At 39.9% G+C, this 21,756-nt stretch overlaps 1 protein-coding gene across 1 annotated transcript in view; it reads left to right on the top strand.

The window, feature by feature from the left end:
* The window catches only part of LOC142977675 (uncharacterized), a 166,997-nt gene that overhangs the window by 131,604 nt on the left and 13,637 nt on the right, over positions 1-21,756 (top strand). The window contains exon 26 of the mRNA XM_076121748.1: positions 8,965-9,113. Within this exon, the coding sequence (XP_075977863.1) occupies positions 8,965-9,113 (149 nt within the window). The remainder of the gene's footprint in view (positions 1-8,964; positions 9,114-21,756) is intronic.

A 21,756-nucleotide genomic window follows, 5' to 3' on the forward strand; every position in this document is an offset into this window, starting at 1 on the left:
ACGAGGTAACAATAGAACAATAACAAAATTCAATAAAACAATTCTTTAGGCATAACCGTCAATCTAAAAACAATATCCTGGCGGAATATTGTGTTTGTAATAAATTAACTTTATTATTTAATAACATTAGCGCGAACTGGCGCGGAGTGGCGCGGACTGAGGCGATGTGGCGCGGATATCTCAGACGTTGTACAAGCTCTAGACAATGGCACAAGTAATTTATTTCATTGACGAGTTGATTCCGTCCCGGGAACAATGACGGTTATTAAAACTGCGCTGACATTTGTATCGGCAGCTCGAGAGCTCCGCGAATTCTGGCGTAATTAAAAGTTGAAGTATAGTTTGAGCTGAACAAGAGGCGCACTAAATTATTTTCGGCAAACGGCACGGATTATTCCCTCCGTACATTTTTGACAGATGAAAAATAAGAACTTTTGAATTACGAATTTTCTGAGAACACAAACAATGGACTTCCTAGACCGTAGAAAAACTAATTAATATGAGATCAGAGGGCATTGATAAACTTATAAGACATTAAACTAAAAGAAAACGTCTCACAAAAATTAAAGCCGAACGAAACGAAACGCGTAACACAATCAGAGCTGAAAGGTATTTAAAAGAAAGTGATGCATGAAGCAGGTGAAATAAAATAAATTGTTATATTTAGTTGGTGACGGTGTGAGAGTGAGTGAGAGTGAGTGCAACACGCTGTGGTAAATGTGTTTAATGAATGCATTAAAGTGTCGCGGCGTGTCTGAGTGTCGAGCATGCACTCAACACGCTCGACACTCATTTAAATACATTTCAATAATCGAACACTTGCGTCGTCGTCACGTCGCCGCCACGTCGACGCCACGTAGCCGCCACGTCGTCGCGCGTCACCCGCTCACCGAGCTGTTATTAAATCTCACCAGAAATGTCGGTCTCTGTGTTAACCATTATACGATTTTAAAACTGATAATATTGAAATACTCTTAAATATAATGTTGCAGTGAACACATTGCCCGTTAATCCATTTTTTACCAACGATGTAACTACGTAAGCTGCTTTAAATTCGTAAATAAATCTTTGGTTATCGGTTTAAAACTGAAATCATGGAGCCGATTATTACAACATGTTATATGTATGATTGAGCTCCATGACGTCACAGAGTTTGTGTCACATTTATCATACATTTGTGAACAGAATCGCATTACGACTAAATTAATTTTATTTTAAGCATGTTTTCTTGCCAAAAATGCATAGAAAAAAGGTTTTATCTCCATTAATAAAGTAACAAAGATGGATAACATATGAATGTATAAATTTAATTAAATCATATGTGAAGGTCAGACATAAATCATAGACCTAACATTCATCTTGTTTGGCTACATTTCAATATGTTTCTGAGATGAGAACTGCAAAATATCAGACAGTCATAAAACACATTTGTATGCGGGAGTCGAACCCGCACTGTAGTCTGTATGGCGAGCGCTTGATATTGGACACGAGCGCACCATTCATCATACACATGGACGTTACTCACCATACATACATATATTATGTATATTCCACGTAGGCACTACTTTCTGCTAACATATTGAACTAATATCACTCGGACCATTTCAAATTCAATTGTCATTTTATAGGAGTCGCTTGCTCGCACTTACACAATGCCACATATGATTATTTTGATTATGACATATCGTAGGCAAATAAATTAAAAGTCCTCTCAAAAATAATATAACTTGTGAGAAAGGCAAATAGAGACCTTGCTTTATGCATCCTACACCCGGGTATAAAAAGCGAAGTATAAAAATTCGTTTTTCCGATGCATAACCAACATCAGTTGAATTACCTAGATAATAATGAAACATAGTATGAATAAGTATAACTGGTACGAAATATAGTGTATACAAAATACAATTAGTTGTAGCTTTTAAACAAACATACATCCATCCTCACAACATTCGCAATATGAGTGGGACATGTTTTGGTCGCATTTACGAAAATAAATACAGATTACTGTGTGCTTCTGTTTGAGTTAACGTCACGTTGGATGGATTTATACATACATTGCGCCATTTGTACTGTGCAAGCACAAATATTTGTACGGCGCGCTGAAATGGTTTTAAAGTCGTGATTAATTTTATTTTAAATGATTTTTGGGATAACAAAAATGCGTGCTGAGTGACACAAGCCACAATTCATATTGTGAATAATGAGTTATTATACAAGCTTCCGTACGATTTCTCTTAACTAATATTATTATCTGTATCAGAGAGTAATTCATTCGAGACGTGTGCGATTAAAAACAATGAGATAAACGACCACATCAATGTGATTTCCTTCTTGAGATTTGGTGTTCAAAACATTTTCTTGATACACGTGAATAAACACACAAACACACAAACATCCAACGCGGCGGTGTGTATTGTAGTTGTCAGTGAAGTGTGTCGCGTGGCGGCGAACATTTGCCAACATTTTTCTATTGTCTGCAGTTTCCTTTATACAAGTTGTTGACACTCGCCGAGGCTCTCCAGCAGCGCAACACTAGCAGCGCTGAACTGGAGTCTCATACAAACTTGTTATAAACTTTGTTTTACCAATACACGTAAATATTATTATTATATGAAGACATAAAGGCTTGCTTTTGGCTAACATAGGTATGCGAGCAGCTCCACGTTTCTTCTTTCCGTATACCATTTCCACAAAATATGCTACATCAATAATAAAACGTTCCCACACGAATAAATCGTTTATATGAAACTGTTTCATTCATTGACATTGGTTTATATGAAAGTGGACACTTTCATGAATTGCGTTTAAACTGTGATTTAACGGAGAGTACGTCGTAATGACGTCATGACGTGCGCGTGAGGTGGGTTCAATCAATTAATAAGTTCGGTGGAGCGCGGCGCGCGGCGGGCGGCGCGGGGGAGGGAGCGGCGCGGGAGGGGGGGGGAGCTCACCGCAACACATTCACTTTACTTACACAGCGATTTATAACGAAGTAACAGTTAATTGCGAAACCGCTCTCATTTAGCATATACTTAAACGATTAATTCATTGTATAATCATTTAATATGAGATCATCAGTTGGCAACGTATCAGTTTTTGGTCTCTGCCTACCCCTATGGGAAAAGGCATGATACTATGTATATATCATCAGCTTTGTAGTCATTTAAACCTACATATAATCTTTTATCCTGGCTAATATACACTCTTATTATTAAACATAAAAAATGAAGTGAACGTGATTCTCGTATACACTTTGCTTGAAGTAACCCTTGCTTAGATTTTTGTAACATCTTCTAGCCCGTTTCTAAAAATCAGAGAACCCATAGCTATATCACTGGCAGCTCTCTGGTGCGAGGTCAAAGCGTCACTAAGTAGCATTTAGTTGAGCACTTTCACGTAGAGAACATCACGTAAAACGGTTATCGCCACTCGGGCGCTAGTTTGCCCACTAACCGACAAAAATACACGTAAACAAAACTGTAAAGGCCTATCGCTTCAAATATTAAACACTCCGGACTGCACCTACGCGCTCTCGTTCACTTTTACGGCTCCTTAGAGCATACACACACACACTAGCATACATACGTACACACATAAATATGTACGTTATACACACAGTATAAGAATCCATGCAGACTTGTCATCATGTGGAGAAGTGGTTACGGATTTATAGCTGCTCTCTTAAATCCTAACTCTTATGTAAACGACAACGTCTGGAAGATTAGAGCGTTATTAGTTGTTATTATTTTTGATAAACAATCGTAAGATTAAATATTAATATTCGTAGAGGTCGAATGCTATATACATCGACGATCGGAAGGAAGTGAATAGTTTTAATTGCAGGTTAAAAGCGGCACATACTTTGTGGTACCTATTCTCGTGCTTTCATATGAAAAGACACGTGGTGCCATCATTGCCGTGTGTACGAGCTCTAAGGAACGTAGTGAGTAGTGCGAGTGTATTCTGCAGTGAACCGCGCGACGACATCTCCTCGCGTGAATAAATAACGACGTTACTACCGCCGCCGCCGCGCTCTTGCTGAAACTCACGCGATAAAAACTACGTTTAGTTCCGTCGTCACTTCCATACTATTAAACATTACAACTCAAATGCAAAATAAAACTCGCCTCGTCGCTGCAGATATCTCTAACAGCGTTCCTTTGAAAACACATAATCACAAATAATGTTTTGAATGCCATTAGCCACGTACGTAGTTCGTGAACGGCACTCTAACAGCTGTTAACGTGGAATCTATCGCGTATTCGCGTCTCATCGGCGTAGTGGCGTAATGTGCGCCGTATTCAAATGTGAACCACTTGCGACGCGACACGTTCGCGGGACGACTGCCGCCGACACCACTAACATTAGTTTATCATTACGACTTCTTTTAAATTGACGTGCTCCACGTGGGCGTGAGCGTGAGCGTCTATCGAGTATGTGTGAGTGCAGTCACCCGTGGTTACATTAGAAGAGACCTGAAGCGCAGTCTTCAGTGTGTCTAGAAATTGCGGCGCGGGGGTGGCTAAAGTTACGATCAAAACGTCAGACAAACTTAGTTAAATGATGATCGCTAGCGTTTCATAGTTATTAATCATGCAGTGTGAAAGTTTTAAAGTTATGAAACGAAATCCCGACACCAGTGACAGTTTAATCCGAAAGTTTGTTCAATCAAAGTCAAAGAGTGTCAAGCGGCTTGAATAGCTTTGACTGTGATCCATTATGAAAGAGAGGATGAATCTTCATTCATTAGTTTCAATTGAAACAACGTTGAGCGTGGAACAGTGAAGCTCGTCGCGGCGCGGGCGGCGCGAGCGGCGGCGGCGGGAGGTGATTGCTGCGTTCGCTGAATGTGTATGAATACGTAGTTATCGGTACTTCGGGCGCCGTTATTTCATACATTATGCTGATACGACGCTTTCACGGCTAATATGCGGCACAAGTGCGGTAACGATGCTCTCACACTAATGTTTATTGCGAATTATGTGGCGTTACATCATACTTGTCCCTGTTTAAAAAAGAATAGTGCTTTTTCAGACATTACTGACATAGATAATTTCGAGCAAATACATGCGCAAAGAAAACAGTTAAAATGTTTATTGCATATCATATTTTATCTCCTAGAATTTGGGACGTTGAACTTTTAAACGATAATTATGATTTAAGAACAAAAAAATATCCACATAGTAGTAAATCGAGCGGTGACCATCGATGTGTCGCGCGCACACGTAATACCCCCGTCTTCACGTGTGATGTGTGATGTGTGGCGCGGTATTGTTCGCGCCGGCCTCTGAGCGCGCGCCGCTGCCGCCGACCCAGCGACCGCTGGCACTCCTCCAACATACGCTTAGGGCTCATAAATATGTGAAGTATGTATTGTGAGCCACGGAATCATACAAAAACAGCACCAACATTATATTTCCAGTAACTCACTATGTATTTTTGGGTACATTACAAACATTATATTGATGACTATATCTAAACGGTTCAATTAATATTAGCTTTTCAGAGTAGAACAGCACTTAAAAAAACACTTGGTGTAAGAATGTCCTTTCCACCACATCCAAGGGATACTTTACTAGTATTATACATTCCACACAAGAAGTATTCTCAGAGAAAGGTGGCACGTACGTTAAACTTGAAAATTATAAATGGTGTAGTTAAGATAGCACTCGTGAGTGTTCACACTCACAGTGTACACAGAACACGTATGAATCACGGAGCGCAGTGGCAGTGTCGCAGTGTTGCAGTGTCGCAGTGTCGCGAACACATCAGCGGCAAGTGCTCGCTGTTTAAACTGTTCCGTCGTATTAGCAGGCGAGATGTTCGCTTCATGAGACACTCAGTGTGCCGCACTAATTGTGTGCTAATACTGTGTGTGTGCTCCTTGAGTTATACCCTTGCCTCTCATATATGGCGCCGCGTCCATACATGCACATACATAAATGTATGCTGTGTATTGCTAATACGACTTCATTTTGCAATCATTAAGTTCAGCGCGCACTTAATGACGGATGAGTATTTCACAGGAGAACTGATAACACGACGTGCTATTTGTGTGAACCACGAGAACGTACTTCCAAAATAATGTTGATAGTCGCTATTTTTTTCATGTTTGTGTCAGCTGTGACGTCATAATCCGTGCTTTGAACACTCGCTTTGACACGCGGAATAAAACTGTCCGCGTCAACCGCAGCGATTAGTCGCGTTATAACGATCGTACCGACTTTGTACATTGTACATACCAGACAGCTCTCGACACAACACGGTTTAATTGCTTAACTGCTCAGTCGAAATATAAATGTTTCATCTATTAAACTTTTAGTCCATACGCTTGCGTAAATTTAAAATCATACAATATTTTATTTACCAAATCCATGTGTTTAAACCTAAATTCAATTCAGATGTAATTACTGTCGAGTAATGCAACTTCTATCGTAGTCATCATTATCGTAACCTGATCTACTAAGTACTTAGCGCGACTACTAAGTTTAAAGCGAGCACAAAATATGTTAAGCTTGTAGTTTTTGCTTATCTTAACGAAACTCATTTTGAAGCACAGTTTTGCTCGTTAGTGGTAATAACAGTATAAAAGCTTTGCAAATGTTTGCGTCAAACGCGAAGCTTAATTAAAGTCGAGTAAACATATAAACATATTTTACTTGTGACGTCGTGTTAATGCTACGAAAAAATTTCGTAGCGCGTAGACGTTCGCTCGTAGCATTGGTTTTTGTGTTCTCTTTTTGTAGCCACATCGTAGCACAAAGCATCTGTGTTATGTTCAATGGAACGTACAAAAAATAGTTGAGATTAGTGCACAAGTGTCATATTTCCCGTTAATTTTGTAGCAAGATATCACGAGAGAGCAGTATTTTTTTGTAAGCAATGATTTTTAATATTTTCCATTTGAAGTATTGTCAAACTGTGCGGCCCATTTCAAATTTGTATCAATGCAATGGTTGACGTAAATTAGACACATACCACTGTTTCAGGTTTACTTACACACACACAGTTGTGTGTGGATGTGTAAGTGAACCGATGTACCTACTGCCTGTACGTTGATACTAATTTCTTTAGTTTAACTTTGGTTTTAATGTTTCACTTTATTTGGGTGCTCCCACACAAATTATTATCATAAAGGTTCGTAATAATACGTTGTAGAAGTCAAAATTAAGGTTTTATCACAAAAGCAACCTACTAGCATGAGACAGTCATAAAATTGTGTTTTAAATTCACATACATGTATTATCTACAGCGTGGTTCAAGTACTTGTGTAACACGAAACATCCATCGAGTCCAACATAAGAGCTCAGTATTGTTCACAAGTTATAAATGCGAGTGCTGATGATGCTAACGCGCTGAATGCGAGTAGTGGAACTTAGTTGATCGATAATCCATCGTTAAGACAGTTGGATTAATCGCGTCAGGTTAAGCGGTTAAGCCGCTCGACGAGCCCTCGGCGGCTTGATTATAGGCCCAAGTGGATGTAACTGGGACGACGCCGCACTGAACCTTGTTAGCCGGAGATCTTTGAGTGGACTACTAAGGAGTATCGACCGCTCTTTAACCTCATTCACCTCATACACCAAGTCACTCCATCAATTAAATGTTTGTTGCGCTATCAATACTATTATATTCGTTTAATTTTCTCTACACATATAGGAACGTACATTTTACAAGCCACGAAGAACGTTCTCGCTCAGATCCGATGTACCTTTCAACTCGGAAACCATGATATCAAATAGATGGTTACAGATAGGTAAATATTCTACAATCAGGGGTTACACTACAAAAGTCATCTGGTAGTGTGCACTAGAGAAATGGACTTTCGTTTCGTACATTCAAAAATCGTTATATGCCGTATGTTCGTTATATCGTATGTTGAAATTGTTTGTCGACGAGTTTTCCAGCAATATGTAGTTCCAAATAAAACGGACAAAAACGAGGTCATCTCATCAATATTGAGCACTCGTTTGCTACTACTACTGACTCGTACTGACTCGTACTAACTCGTATGCAAGTCACTCTCCCTCGTGCCATCAGAGCGCCATCACGTGCTATCAGAGCGCATACTCACTGAATTTACATATTATATATCAAACATGAATTATTCAGCCAGTTCGCAACGTAATCGGGTCAAAGGATTAAACAGATTTAAACAACACATCAAAGTAGCAAGATAAAAGCTTGTAACGAGACGGTGCTTTGTATCTAATAATGTAATTAGCGTCGGTTTGTTTACGGGATGCATCTTTGTTGACCCTTCCTACAGACCCTCCGGTGGATTAGAGGCTCTCGTAAACTTTTTTATTTAATTTGAGCCCCGAGGCAAGCCCGAGGCGCGGGGGTAGGGAGAGGAGCGGGGCGAGGAGCCACGGTGTTATATTTGAAGGCTCTGTAGAGGCTTCAAGCGCTCGAGTCGACCCTCGCTCGCGACTGTTATGTGTTCGCCGACTGTTTCTATACAGTTGCAGTTTCTTTGAAAGCAGACGCCGCGACGTCGTTCATCAATTTGAGAGCTGGTTTATTTTTACTTTTATAACTTTCGTGTGACTTGGAATTAAATAAATGTGATGACTCCGGGCAAAATTGTTAGCACGTGAATAAAATAAAAGTGACAAAAATGACATATAAATATAAATGAACCACTGAAATGTTCATACGCGAATAAGTTTTTAACAACTTAACCAAATTGGATAATTCTTTTTTTTAAATGCCCGTAACTGTCAGGACAAGATTTTTACAGGATCAAAATTCCCACGGTAATGGGATCAATACGTTAATATTGTACCCGTAGGAATTCAGGCCAGTTCGCTAGTATATAAAATACAATATTTGTAATATTCAAGAATGGATTTTCACGAAACGTTTCGGCGATGGCAGAAAGAAAGTGTTTTCTTGATTAAGTAAACTACGTAGATTATAGAGTAGAGTGTAGTTTTGATGCGGTGGTGTTGTGTTGAGCAGACGCGGTGTCGTGCGGCGTGGCGGCGCCGGGCGTGGCGCTGTGGTGCGCGCCGGCGCGCGGCGTGCTGGCGGCGCGCGCGCACGTCGACCTGCGCCTGCTCGTGTACGCCGACTGCTGGGGGCTCTACCGCGACGAGATACTCATACAGGTCTCACTCACGTTCGCTGACAGATGATTCTCATTTTAAAAAATATCATTTTGTTCTACGTACCAACTTCATGTAAACGTAACCATCCCACTTGTCTATAATTTCAATAACTTTATCAATATGCTAATATTTGAGGATATTTCCGAGACTCAAACGAGTAAGTAGCAGAAGAAAAAAGAAAGGATCTTAAATACAACCAGAGAGTAATTGCAACAGCGCGCGGCTCCGCTCTCAATATTATGTGCGTCTTTAATATTTCAGCGACAAACGCATTGGAAGTAAATCACCCATGACACTATTACGCAAGGACAGACCATCAAACAAACGCTTAATGTTCCGCTTTCCGATGTTGCTCCATAAATGTTCTTCTTTTCGATGTTATTCCGGAACAATAAACAACAAAGCACTATTGCTGCTTCAACGGCGACGTGTTTTATGTTGCATTCACTCAATGCTCCGAGTACATCAAAGTGACGCGAACAAACACACTAATATTCCGTACGTTTTAGCATTCATCGTTGACAACTCTTGAAGCGCACAGACTGATACAGGCACTGCCGTATTTCTATTACGTTTTTTAACGTGAAATTCCAATTTACTGTACGTATCTGTGTCCGTCCGAGTATGTTTGTGTGAGTGCATATGTTACAACAGGCTCACTTCTGTCTATTTGTCTACCAGTTTTATCAGTATTTCAAAGCGACGGATACCGTGTTTCAGTTAAAAACTTATATTGGTGTTTGAGCGTTTACTCCCGAGCAAACTAAATATTTCTATACAAAATAACTTCTTAATTCAAACGTGACACTATAGTAAATTGATTTCTAGCTCTCCCTCTCTCTTGGTACTGAACTGTATCTATGAAATCGCTAACAGTATGATAGACGAAGCCATGCTCTACTTTTCTAAGCAAATGTATGCTCTGGGGTGAAACGTAGTAGTTCATAAGTTTCAATTCAAAGTCCGGCCGCAGTGGTGAAGTAAAGCGAGTGTGTCGTGGGTGGAAGTAGCACATGTGTGCCGTGTTCGCTTCACTTCAAGTTGGATTGAACAATTTGTGGCGACTAGCGACTGTGTGACGAGTTCGTTGCAGCGCTGCAGTGCCACCGGCGGGACTCGCTTCTTACTTTCATCGCGCGGCTAAATTGCATACTTCGCTTTGCAATAGCAACTTCTTTATGTTACTTTAAAACATAAAACATTACTTTCATTAAGGTATCTAGGCACCCCAACTAGCACACAAGCGCTATAACAAGCTGTACAATGGCCGGTTAAAGGATTTTTATAACGCCTTAGGCTCCTTAGTAAGAAGTATAGTGGTTCTATAAGCGGCTACAGATCTCTTGTAGCGTCAAATAGGCCCATACTGTCCAGCTTATAGCTCGACATTGGATCTACAGTGGTCGTAAATAGTAATTATAATAGTACGTAGTATAGTAGTAATACAGAAGCGCTAAAATAAGATGAAGGTGGTATAATCGCGCTACAAGAGCTTTTTCGCAGCTTCGTGGCGCTTACCAGCTGTTGTACAGAGGTGGTTAGCGCCACGAGCGTTCGAAAAAGCTCTTGTAGCGCCTTTACCTTATTTTAGCGCTACTGTGTAACGGTTATAAATGCTAACGCTCTAAATTAGTAATATAGTCGGTTTATTATGGTGTAAACTAAATATATTTTTTTAAAATGAATCATCAGTGACAAATGAGGAGACATTTTATTTTTACGGATTGGATTATTAAAATAACAAGTAGTCTATCGCTTTTATTTCTTTGTGTACGTGATATGAAAGTGCGAGTTCAAGTTTGCTGTCAATATATATGTATATTATCGTCAATATTTTCATGCGCCCTCAAAATATTCAGTTTTAAGTGCAAAAATTATATAGATATGTGGATTTGGAAATTGTATTTTGAACATAAATAAGACTTTGAGGGTTACAGATAATTTAATTAGGGTTATAGGTAATAAAAAATGATTTTAATTATGTTAACGTTACCAGGCTATAGATTTATATGATCTTCAAAAGATCGTAATAACCTCAAAAAATATGTTTACCAAATGCTATAATGGCGTCTCGATCAAGCAGCTCTCAGAGTTGGTTACATCTGCTCTAACTGTTTTGGTCGCACACCAGCATTTTACTCGTACTTTTAGGGGTCAGTCGTTGAATATTAAAATAGTTTGAAAATCTTTTTTATTTTATTTTATTTTATTTTATTTTATTTTATTTTATTTTATTTTATTTTATTTTATTTTATTTTATTTTATTTTATTTTATTTTATTTTATTTTATTTTATTTTATTTTATTTTATTTTATTTTATTTTATTTTATTTTATTTTATTTTATTTTATTTTATTTTATTTTATTTTATTTTATTTTATTTTATTTTATTTTATTTTATTTTATTTTATTTTATTTTATTTTATTTTATTTTATTTTATTTTATTTTATTTTATTTTATTTTATTTTATTTTATTTTATTTTATTTTATTTTATTTTTTCTTTAAAAACAGTTGACAGACTGAACCACCACTGCACCTATGTAAATATATTATGATAATAATTTTAAGCTTTAGTATAAAGGTATATTACTCGGTTATAGCGCTTTAGGTGCTTAACATAATTTTGTAATCCCCATGGCTGTAAAAATGTTTCGAATGATACCTTATACATCTATTTGCCGTACAGAAGCCATATAAATATCTGATATAACGCTCAAGGCGCTAAAAGACCTACGCAACTCTTTTATAGATGAGTAATACACTAGCCCTAAAAAAATCTGTTATAGAACCTAAGGCATTACAAAAAGCTTATTTACGCTCTTGAGCGCTATAAGCGCAACGCATAACTCCGTTTAAACTCCTTTATCTCCTAAAGTCCCCTTATACAGTTAACGGTGTTATAGAAGATTCCATTAACTCAGTTATACTTCCCTAGGCTGTCTAGCGATGCAATTACATGCTCATATATCACTATAAGTCATTAGTTTCCTACTAAACGGCTACTGTCCCGCCTAGCTGTTAAAGGGTTTTTTAAATAGCTAGTATACAACTTATAGAGAATTGTACAGCATTTGAACGACTCTTATGCAACTATCAGGCTGTATAACGACTGTATAAGCAGCTTGTGTGCTAGTTGGGACGTGTACTGTTGTAACTAGAAGGTGTTTATAGGACACGCTTGCAGTTAATCTTGGGATCATTCACCGTGCGTTATTTATATTCATTATTAGTTTCTCGTGACGAACAGAATCTGGTCTCGCAAAAAAACTTATTTCGTCAGATATTTGTCTGAATGTTATTTGCCATTCAAAGCGCTATTCGGTAGCTCATTCACTATCTGCAGCAACATAAAAAAATCTTTTGAATGTAAAATTGACTCGCTACCAACAGTATGGTTCATATACATAGAGTTGCCCGAGGGCTCACTCATGCGGAATACTATTTAAACTCGTTCGGCTTGCGAGCTGAGCGCTTTTTCAAAATAACCTTCCTCCATAAATATACACTTAACCCTTTTGCGGCAAGAATAGATGTATTTATAAATATTCTGTAAAAATATCATCATGTTTCTATGATAAGTACGTGTTCATTGGCGAACGTGAGCAGGAAACAGCTCGAAACCTAAGTGTCAGCTGCATGCACCTGTGGATTATCCAAATCTTTATGATAATATGTAGAAGTATTTATATATTATTTCAAGTTCAACCGTACAAAAAGCTCATTTATAAACCTTAGCTACGCAATAACAGGATATTATACTATTTGACTCACACTGATAGAAAGGAAACAATTTTCTTTATCGTGTTATCAAGTCACAGTTTATGAACATAGTATGGTCGGCGCTGAGCGGCGGCCGTGACTCTCAGTGAGGCAATCTCGTAAACTATGTGTTATCTGTGCGATGACCTGCGCGATATACTCCTTGGATATACGACATGGAGCCTTCAATATCTGCACGAGTCGGCACACAGCCAAATGTTTCTATTGCCCTCTTAGGCTTGCTGCACACATATTCGGGTCGGCACGGTCGGTTCGTCAGTATTTATCAAACAACAAAACTGACCGAAGCTATTACTGCACTTGTTCGGCTTGTACCGATAGGGTAGTTCCTTCGGACCATTCATTTTCATTCAAGCACAGCGATGTAGAGTCACATTTTCCCGAACGTTCGTCTACAGATACTCGGTACTACCGCCCGGCTGCGCCGATTAATGCCGAAGAGAGTATGTGTGAAGCAGGCTTTTGACTCTATAACCGTACGCTTAGTAAAAGATGAGTAACACAGTTTTAAATCAAATAAGGACTCGTGAAAATGGCCCCATGAACCGCATCGAAAACACTGCGATAGCTACTATGTTAAGGTCGCGCACTACGCATATTTGCTCTATATAACGCACGGAGGTGTGCGACCTAAATTTTCTAACTCCGGGCAAGGTCTGAGAATTTTTTTAACAGAAATCTCAGAATCCCGACCCGGTATTCGAAGCCGAGATCTCTTCCGCGGCAGTCGCATCCACTACCGACCGCGTCACACAGGCAGTCAATGCCTATGTAATATATTCGTGGAACCATGAATTATTTAGACAATGACCTTCTATAACTGTATTTAACTGATCAAGATATTGGTATAACTGATTAATAAGTAACTCGACTAACAGTGAGAGCAAATGTTGTCTATATCGAATGCAGCGACAATAGACAGGTGTCGGACATCCGTACTTGATTAGTGAGTGTGATGTCGCGTGCTCTCTCCGGTGCACGAGTGTCGCACACAATGTCCTCGCAACTCGTGTGTATGTCGGCGGTGTCCTCGCTCTCACGACGACAACGTGATCTCACCGCACCGTCGTGTCGTGCGTTGTGTGTGTGTTGTGTGTCTTGTGTGTTGTGTGTCGGACACTGGCTGCACGCTCGCTGCACACTCGGTGCACGGCCGCATGTGAAGTGAGCCGCACGTACTCGACGCTAACTCCAATTAGTTGTCACTCTGCCATACTTGGTTAACTGCATGAGAACCCTCGAGAGAGAGCTCGACAACGATACTGTGTTGTGTTCTCACTTAATCTATCACACCTATCTATATTTAAGTACACATACATACATGACCTTATTTTTATTTATTGGTAAACCTGGTTCTTAACGTCCTTTATTTTTATTTTTTTTAAACACCTACTTCTTTCAATCTCTGCATCACCCTAAGGTAGACTGGTAGATAATGCCTTTGGTATTAAGTCCGCCTATATACACATGTATATGAAGTTTAAAATAAATAAATAAATAAATAAATAAATATAGCTGTATATTCACACAAGTTGTTCAAATACTGTTGAACTCACCGATCGGAAAACGAATAGTGAGTTAAATTAAGCATAAATAGCGAAAATAAAGAAATACTTTTGTCTTTTGACAGTTTTTGTATCATCTCTTGCAAATTATCACAATTTGAAGTGCAGTTGTCAGTTTGAATCACGTCAACAAACAAGGCGACCTTCCTAGCTCGCGATGTATATAAATAAAAAATAAATTTATTTAACCCATTAATCTCCCACTGCTGGGCAAGCGTCTCCTCTCGTAATGAGGGAGGAGTCAGGCCTTGAGTCCACCACGCTGGCCAAGTGCGGGTTGGGGACTTTGCATGCCCTCAATAAATGTATTCAACAAATTGTAGGTATGCAAGGTTTCATCACGATGTTTTCCTTCACCGTTGGAGCATATGATAATTATTTCTAATACACACATAACTTCGAAAAGTCATTGTTCTCAGGTTCGAACCTGTGAACACTTGCGTGGGAGTTATCCACTTATACCACTCGGCTATAACGTACTGACATGTAACATTATTAGCAGGCACGCGTATGTTATAGTTGCGCTCTGCATCATTGAGCCTGGTTGCTTGGCAAGATAACACATTTGTGCCCATTGTGTCGGTTTTATTGCACTTTTAACAATAATTTAGATTAAATATGGGTCGTAGCGCAGATATACTTGACTCCATAACCACTAAACTAACAATATGTACGCTGATGGCTGTACCGAGTGTTGTAGTGTGAGGTAGTGTGCCACATTTTATGTTGACTGACCTCAAACGAAACTAGAATTGAGTGCGGCATACTCTTACTCGTAATCATGTAGGTATATGATATTTTTAGTTGAACTCACAAAGGGTATTAAAATAACATAAATCGTTACATTTTATTTTTACTCTTTATATTTATACTTCAATCACATTCAGTTGTAACAAACATTTATATGAACAACGCAGATGTTTAAGTTTCATGTTTGTACGATTAGCTTCACAAATAATTTTGCGTTTCAAGGAATCGACAATATCCTTTGTCAATGTTTGTCGATCAGTTATTTGAGTTCAGAACTGAAATACAACATCCTGATCGTAAATGACTAGGCTCTCGATGCGAGCTCAATGTTATTGGTTTATTTATTTATTTATTTATTTAAACTTCTTATACATAAATTGTATAAAGGCGGACTTAATGCCAAAGGCATTTTCTTCCAGTCTACCTTGGGGTGATGCAGAGATTAAATGAAGTAGGTGCTTAAATAACAAAAGAGGAAAATTAATTTGAGAAAGAGGTTTACAAATAAATAACAATGGTTCATGTGAGTGTACATAAATATGGATAAGTATATACATACATAATTATTAATAATGATAAAATATTAAATACGAATAAATCAATATATTATCTAAATAGACGATATTAAAAACATACTATAAACTAAATATAATACTTATAAATATTATATTTAGTTTATAGTATGTTTTTATATATATATATTATATATATATAAACTAAAAATAGTTTATAGTATGTTTTTATATATATATATTATATATAAATAATATATATATATATATATATATATATAATTCATAAATACAAACTATGATAAGTGTGAAGTTTCTGCAACTTGTTTTAACAAGAGATCCCGAACTTTGCTCTTAAACGTAAGACGGTTAGTGGACATCCTGATTTCAAGAGGGAGCGCGTTCCACAATAAGACAGATTGGACAGGAAAAGAAGAGTTGACAAACCCAGAAGTGTGTGAAGGGCAGAGAAGAAGAAGATTATTAGAGGAACGAAGGTTACGGTTGTGATTATCACACAGATATTGAAAGTAAGGAGTTAGGTAGGCTGGGGGAGTAGAAGAAGTAAGGAAAGAGAAGAGAGTCGTGAGTGCACGTAAATTACGTCGCTCACGAATGGGCAGCCACCTAAGCTGGGAGCGATATGTAGATATATGATCATACTTGCGGAGGTTGAAGATGAATCGAATGCAGTTGTTGAGAAGGCGGTCAAGTTTATTGAGGAGATCTGCATTCAGGTCGAAGTAACATACATCACCATAGTCAATCAGTGGAAAGATTAAGGTCTGCACAAGCATTGCTTTAGTCGTGGATGGGAGAAAGTTTTTGAGACGATACAGAGCCCGCAGTATACCAGTGACCCTCTTGCAAACGTTAGATACTTGAGCAGTCCAGCTCAGAGTTGAGTCCAAGTAAAGGCCAAGATCTTTCACAGTAGGGGTCAGTTCTATTATTGAGCCATCAAATACTACCGGTGGTACTGATACGTGACCTAGCCTACTGATGCTGCGATGACTGCCTACGACTATAGCCTGACATTTGTCAGGGTTAACAGCCAACCCGAACTTCCTAGACCAACACTTAATGTGCTCAAGGTCACTGTTGATCATGCCGACAACTGATGCTATCCCTTCCACTGTTCCTTGCGCGTAGAGTTGCAAGTCATCAGCGTACAGATGATACGCACCCTGAAGATTTTCGGTTAGGAGATTGATGAAAATAGAAAACAATAACGGAGAGAGGATGCCGCCTTGTGGGACGCCAGAATCGAGTTCACGCCAGCTCGCTGATAAGTCACCGATGTGAACCGACTGTTGGCGTCCTTTAAGATATGAGGAAAACCAATTCAGTGCACCAGAAGATATATTCAGGTGACGAAGGATGGAAAGAAGGATATCATGACTGACGGTATTGAAGGCGTTCGAGAAATCAACCAAAGCCACCACGGTGACTTTAGTGTCCTCCATGCCCGCCCTTATATCGCCAGTCACTTTAAGGAGTGCGGATGTAGTGCTGTGACCTGGTCTGAACCCAGATTGAAGTGGGTTAAGCAGGTTGTTGTTTAACACAAACTGTGTTAATTGCTTGTGCACACAGGCCTCAAGCACCTTGGAGAGGAAAGGGAGAATCAATAAGGGTCGGAAGTGAGCTGGACTCGATGGATTTGGGATTTTAGGTAACGGGATAATGTAGGCTTTGCGCCACAGAGAAGGGAAAGAACCGGAGGTAAGGGAGAAATTTATGATATGGGAAATGGCGGGGAGTAGGTGATCCAATACTGTGACGATCATATGACGACTGACGTCGTCAGCGCCTACTGCATTGGACTTAATTGAGAGGATTACCTTCTTAATATCTTCCGGTGTTACTGGGGCAAAACAGAAGGGATCATAGTTGTGTCGAGGTAAATTATTAACGGAACTGACAGTGTTGCACGTGGTTTGGTGATCTAAAGGTACGGTAGAAGTGAAATGAATGTTAATGTCATCCAAACCAACCGTGCACTGTGGGACGTTACTTCGGTCTTTGCCGATACCCAGGGTCCCTAGGAACCTCCAGATATCGGCCGGGGAAGAGGAAGAAAGATTACTTAGAATGTGTCGGCGTTTAGCGTTGCGTACCATCTGATTGCATCGATTCCTTGCAACTTTGAACTGAACCCAGTTGTCGTCACAGCGGTCCCTACGGAACTTTGCAAATGCCCTATCCCTACGTCTCATGGCAATGCGAACTCCCTCAGTCATCCAGGGAGCAGGCGGTCGTTTCCGTCTCACTCTTCTGATTGGCGCGTGGACGTCATACAGCCTAGTGACAGCAGTGTTAAAAATTTCGATTTTATCGTCAATCGTAGGGGCTGACGTTAGCTGCTCCCACTCGACGGCAGCAGCGTCCTTACACAATTTACCTACATCCATACGCCCAAAACAGCGCCTGTACAGAACCTTGGGAGGGGATTTGGGAGGTTTAAGGGTGTAGGACAGATATATTAGGTCGTGATGAGAGAAACCAGGAGCAGGGCATTGACCTAAAAATGAGACAAGGGTGGGAGCAGACGTGATCATTAGGTCCAACCAAGTATCATCGCCTTCGGTGTTGTGATGAGTGGCATTTAGTGGTAGGACATGTAGACTGGCGGACTCAATGATGTCTAGGAGTTTACAGGAACGGAGTGAGCTGGGAGAAAGGAGATTGGTGTTGAGATCGCCCATGATGATGTGATGTGAGTAAGCAGACCCTAAAGATTCCAGTACCAGTTCAATACTGGAGAAGTAATCAATGGATGGGGGACAGTAAACAACGCCGAGAAGAATGTTGGCTCCTTTGACCCAAACCTCTAGGAAGAGAAATTCGGCGGAAGCGGAGTAGTTAGGACAGGAGGAAGCTACAATATGGTAAGAGAGGTCACTTCTGAGATAGATAGCGACGCCACCCCCTCTCCTGTCTATCCGATCATTACGGATAAGAATGAATCCAGGGAGGGGTAAGAAGTTGAGGGTAGATGAGGTTTGAGCCACGTCTCTGAAATCAGGACGGCATGAACGTCAGCATCAGCGAATGCCTCCTGCAGGTCATTATAATGGCTAGGGACGCTTTGCGCATTTATATGACATACGTTAAAGAGGTTTATACCAGAACTGTCAAAAGTCCGACGTACAAAGTCTCTATTTATTTTATTCTACAAGAAGATTTTCAGTAGCCGTCAGATATTGCTTATGTGTCCCGTAAACGCCAACAGGCTTGAACTGTGATACGTAGAACTGAAACGGAAAACGGACTTGGGTAAAAGTTGGTACCTAAACTGAGGAAATTCCCCCAAAAACCGCTTCGGAAGAACAATCGTGATTTTATGCAAAGAAGAACTTTTATATTATTATATGAACAAGCACGACTTTATTGTAGTGAAGAGCGACGTGTCGCGGCGACAGCTGAAGGCTGTACACGTGCCACGCGTGTCGACTGACACACAGTGACAACCACGCGCGCGCAGTCTCACGCTGCACGCACTACCACCACCGCTCGCCAGCTCGCAACAATATTTACGAAGCGTTCAATTTACTCCCACGCGCCACGCTGACATTTACATGGGCCTTAATGTAATCAATATTAAGGACAATGTGTATTTAAATATTATATATATATTAATACGAAAATTCGTTAACGTCAAGAACATACGTTAGATTGTTTTCTAAACCATGTAATTATTATTTTACAATCTATCTATATCTATACATTATATAAAATGAATTGCTGGTCGTTAGTCTCGCTAAAACTCGAGAACGGCTGGATCGATATGGCTAATTTTGGTCTCGAATTATTTGTGGAAGTTCAGAGAAGGTGATTAAAAATTATAATGCTCGGAATTAAATCAAAACAAGAAAGTGTGAGCGGAGCTGCGCAGGTCCGCTAGATTTTATGTATATTATAAATAAATGTTAGTTCCATGTAACAGGGTGCGAGTCTATTGCTATATTACGGGCATGTTACCAAATCCGAATGACTATCGAAACTAATTAAACAGGTATTAATTAGAAATTAAAAATAGCAGTGCGTAGCGTTGTGCGACCTGGGGATGGAACCCGGGACCCCGTGGGCAGCAGTCGGATACACATTACACTACTTACCGCACCATAGCGGCAGTCAACGCTTTCAAGACGTTTACTACGGAGTGAACCACAACTTTCTCATAATCATAATTTTAAATCATTTTCCACTCGTAGTCTCAAGGAAATAATATGCAATCGTCTCGGCAAACTACAAAGCAGACTGATGCGAGACATTTACTAAGTACTTATAATATTATCGACGAGAATCGATTGGAATACTAATGCACGCAATTTTGCCTCACTGTAATATTATTACGTTACGATATCTGTGTTGTTGTTGCTTGTTGTGAATCGCGGCAAACATTTAAGTGGCTTTGGGAGTGCGCGAGGAACTCTTCACATAATTGAGAAAATATGTAATCCATCCGACTCCGGCCCCGCCCTCCGCCACCTCACACCACGCGAGCCGAGTGTCAGTTTCTTGTCCGTACTAAACTGAGCATTATTTATACTTCACAAATAGCGGTCAGAATGTTAGCAGCCCCTACAACAGTATATAGCCGCGCGCCACACTCTACGTGTAATTTTAATTAATTATTATTAATTAAACAAGGTCGAGCGCGAGCCTCCACGAATTATAAGCTTCTTGTCGGTCGCGCGCCGCTGCTTTAATATATACCTGACATTTTTATCAACCTTCCCAGAAATTGGAATGGCGACCCAAAATTTCGGAACTTGTAAATTACTACTCCTAAACAAATCGGAAAATATTTGGTTCAAAATTCGGCGTTAATTTGAATTCGAGGGTATTTTTAATTAAAATCAGAATGTTTCTTAGAAAGGTAGTAATTATCAGGGTACAAATAATTGCTTTGAGCCGTCGCGCGTCGCTGCGACGTAACACACTTCTCAAGAAATGTTTAACGAATTCACTTAATCCAGTGGTCGGCGCTCGGCGGCGCTCGGCGAGACGCGGCGGACCCCGCACGGTGGCGGGTGCTCGCCGCTGGCCTACTTTCCGTCGGCGGACGATGAGTTTTGCACCGCCGCACTCGGCGACTGTAATAGTTTTTCCAAGTTCCATAACGTGATAAATTCTGTCTCGTGTAGTGCACACTCCTTAACTTTTCCATTTCCCCTGTAACGTGTCTGGTTGGCGGCCGCAGAGGGGTCATATGTCGTTTCGCTAGCAATTTGTGTCGTAATGACGACTATCCTTGACTGTTACTTAGCGGTCGCGGTCTCTTAATGAGCGCGTCGCCTCGCGTCGCCTCGCGTCGCCTCACACAAAACGTACCGTCTCTAAACTATACTGTGTCGTGTCGTGAATATCAGCGCGTTTCACCCGCCACTGCTTTCCAGGCATCGTATATCACGACAGGTTAAGCCACAGTTAGCTTTATTAAAATGTTTAAGGAACTAGATAATATGTACGCAGCGAGGGATCAAGGATTAAGGTGTTTCATAGTTTACGGCACTCTGTCTAACGAGCACTTAGTGGTGGTGAGACCAAACTCCCGAGAAGTACTATGAGGCGACCGATAATAAAGCTCTCTGCTTCTATCAGCTTGCAATTGAAGCATTTCACTCCATTTAAATACGTAATTTGTGTTGATACTTTCGTCTGTTGGTAATAACTCAACTCATTTGATAATTTAAATTACATGCTAAATGATATGCTGTATTGCAGTTTTTACACACACATTGTATTACTTATTGTTATTTATCTAAGAGAAACTTTCACACTATCTGTACAGATTTCTTAAACATAATTTATTGTACTTACAATATGTGCTATACGACTCAGCGGGTAAACACACTTAATACTAACTTTGTGAAATGTGATACGTGTGTGAGTTTAACAGCAGTTGGTTGCGAACACTGAACTCAGTTGAGAACAGTGTAAGTGCACAATGCGCGATGCAGCGCGCCACCCACGCCGCGGTGACATGTAAACACGTTAGTGTTGAACACATGACGTCACATGACAAC

The sequence above is a fragment of the Anticarsia gemmatalis genome, chromosome 13 (assembly GCF_050436995.1).
Source record: "Anticarsia gemmatalis isolate Benzon Research Colony breed Stoneville strain chromosome 13, ilAntGemm2 primary, whole genome shotgun sequence".
NCBI classification, from domain to species: domain Eukaryota; kingdom Metazoa; phylum Arthropoda; class Insecta; order Lepidoptera; family Erebidae; genus Anticarsia; species Anticarsia gemmatalis.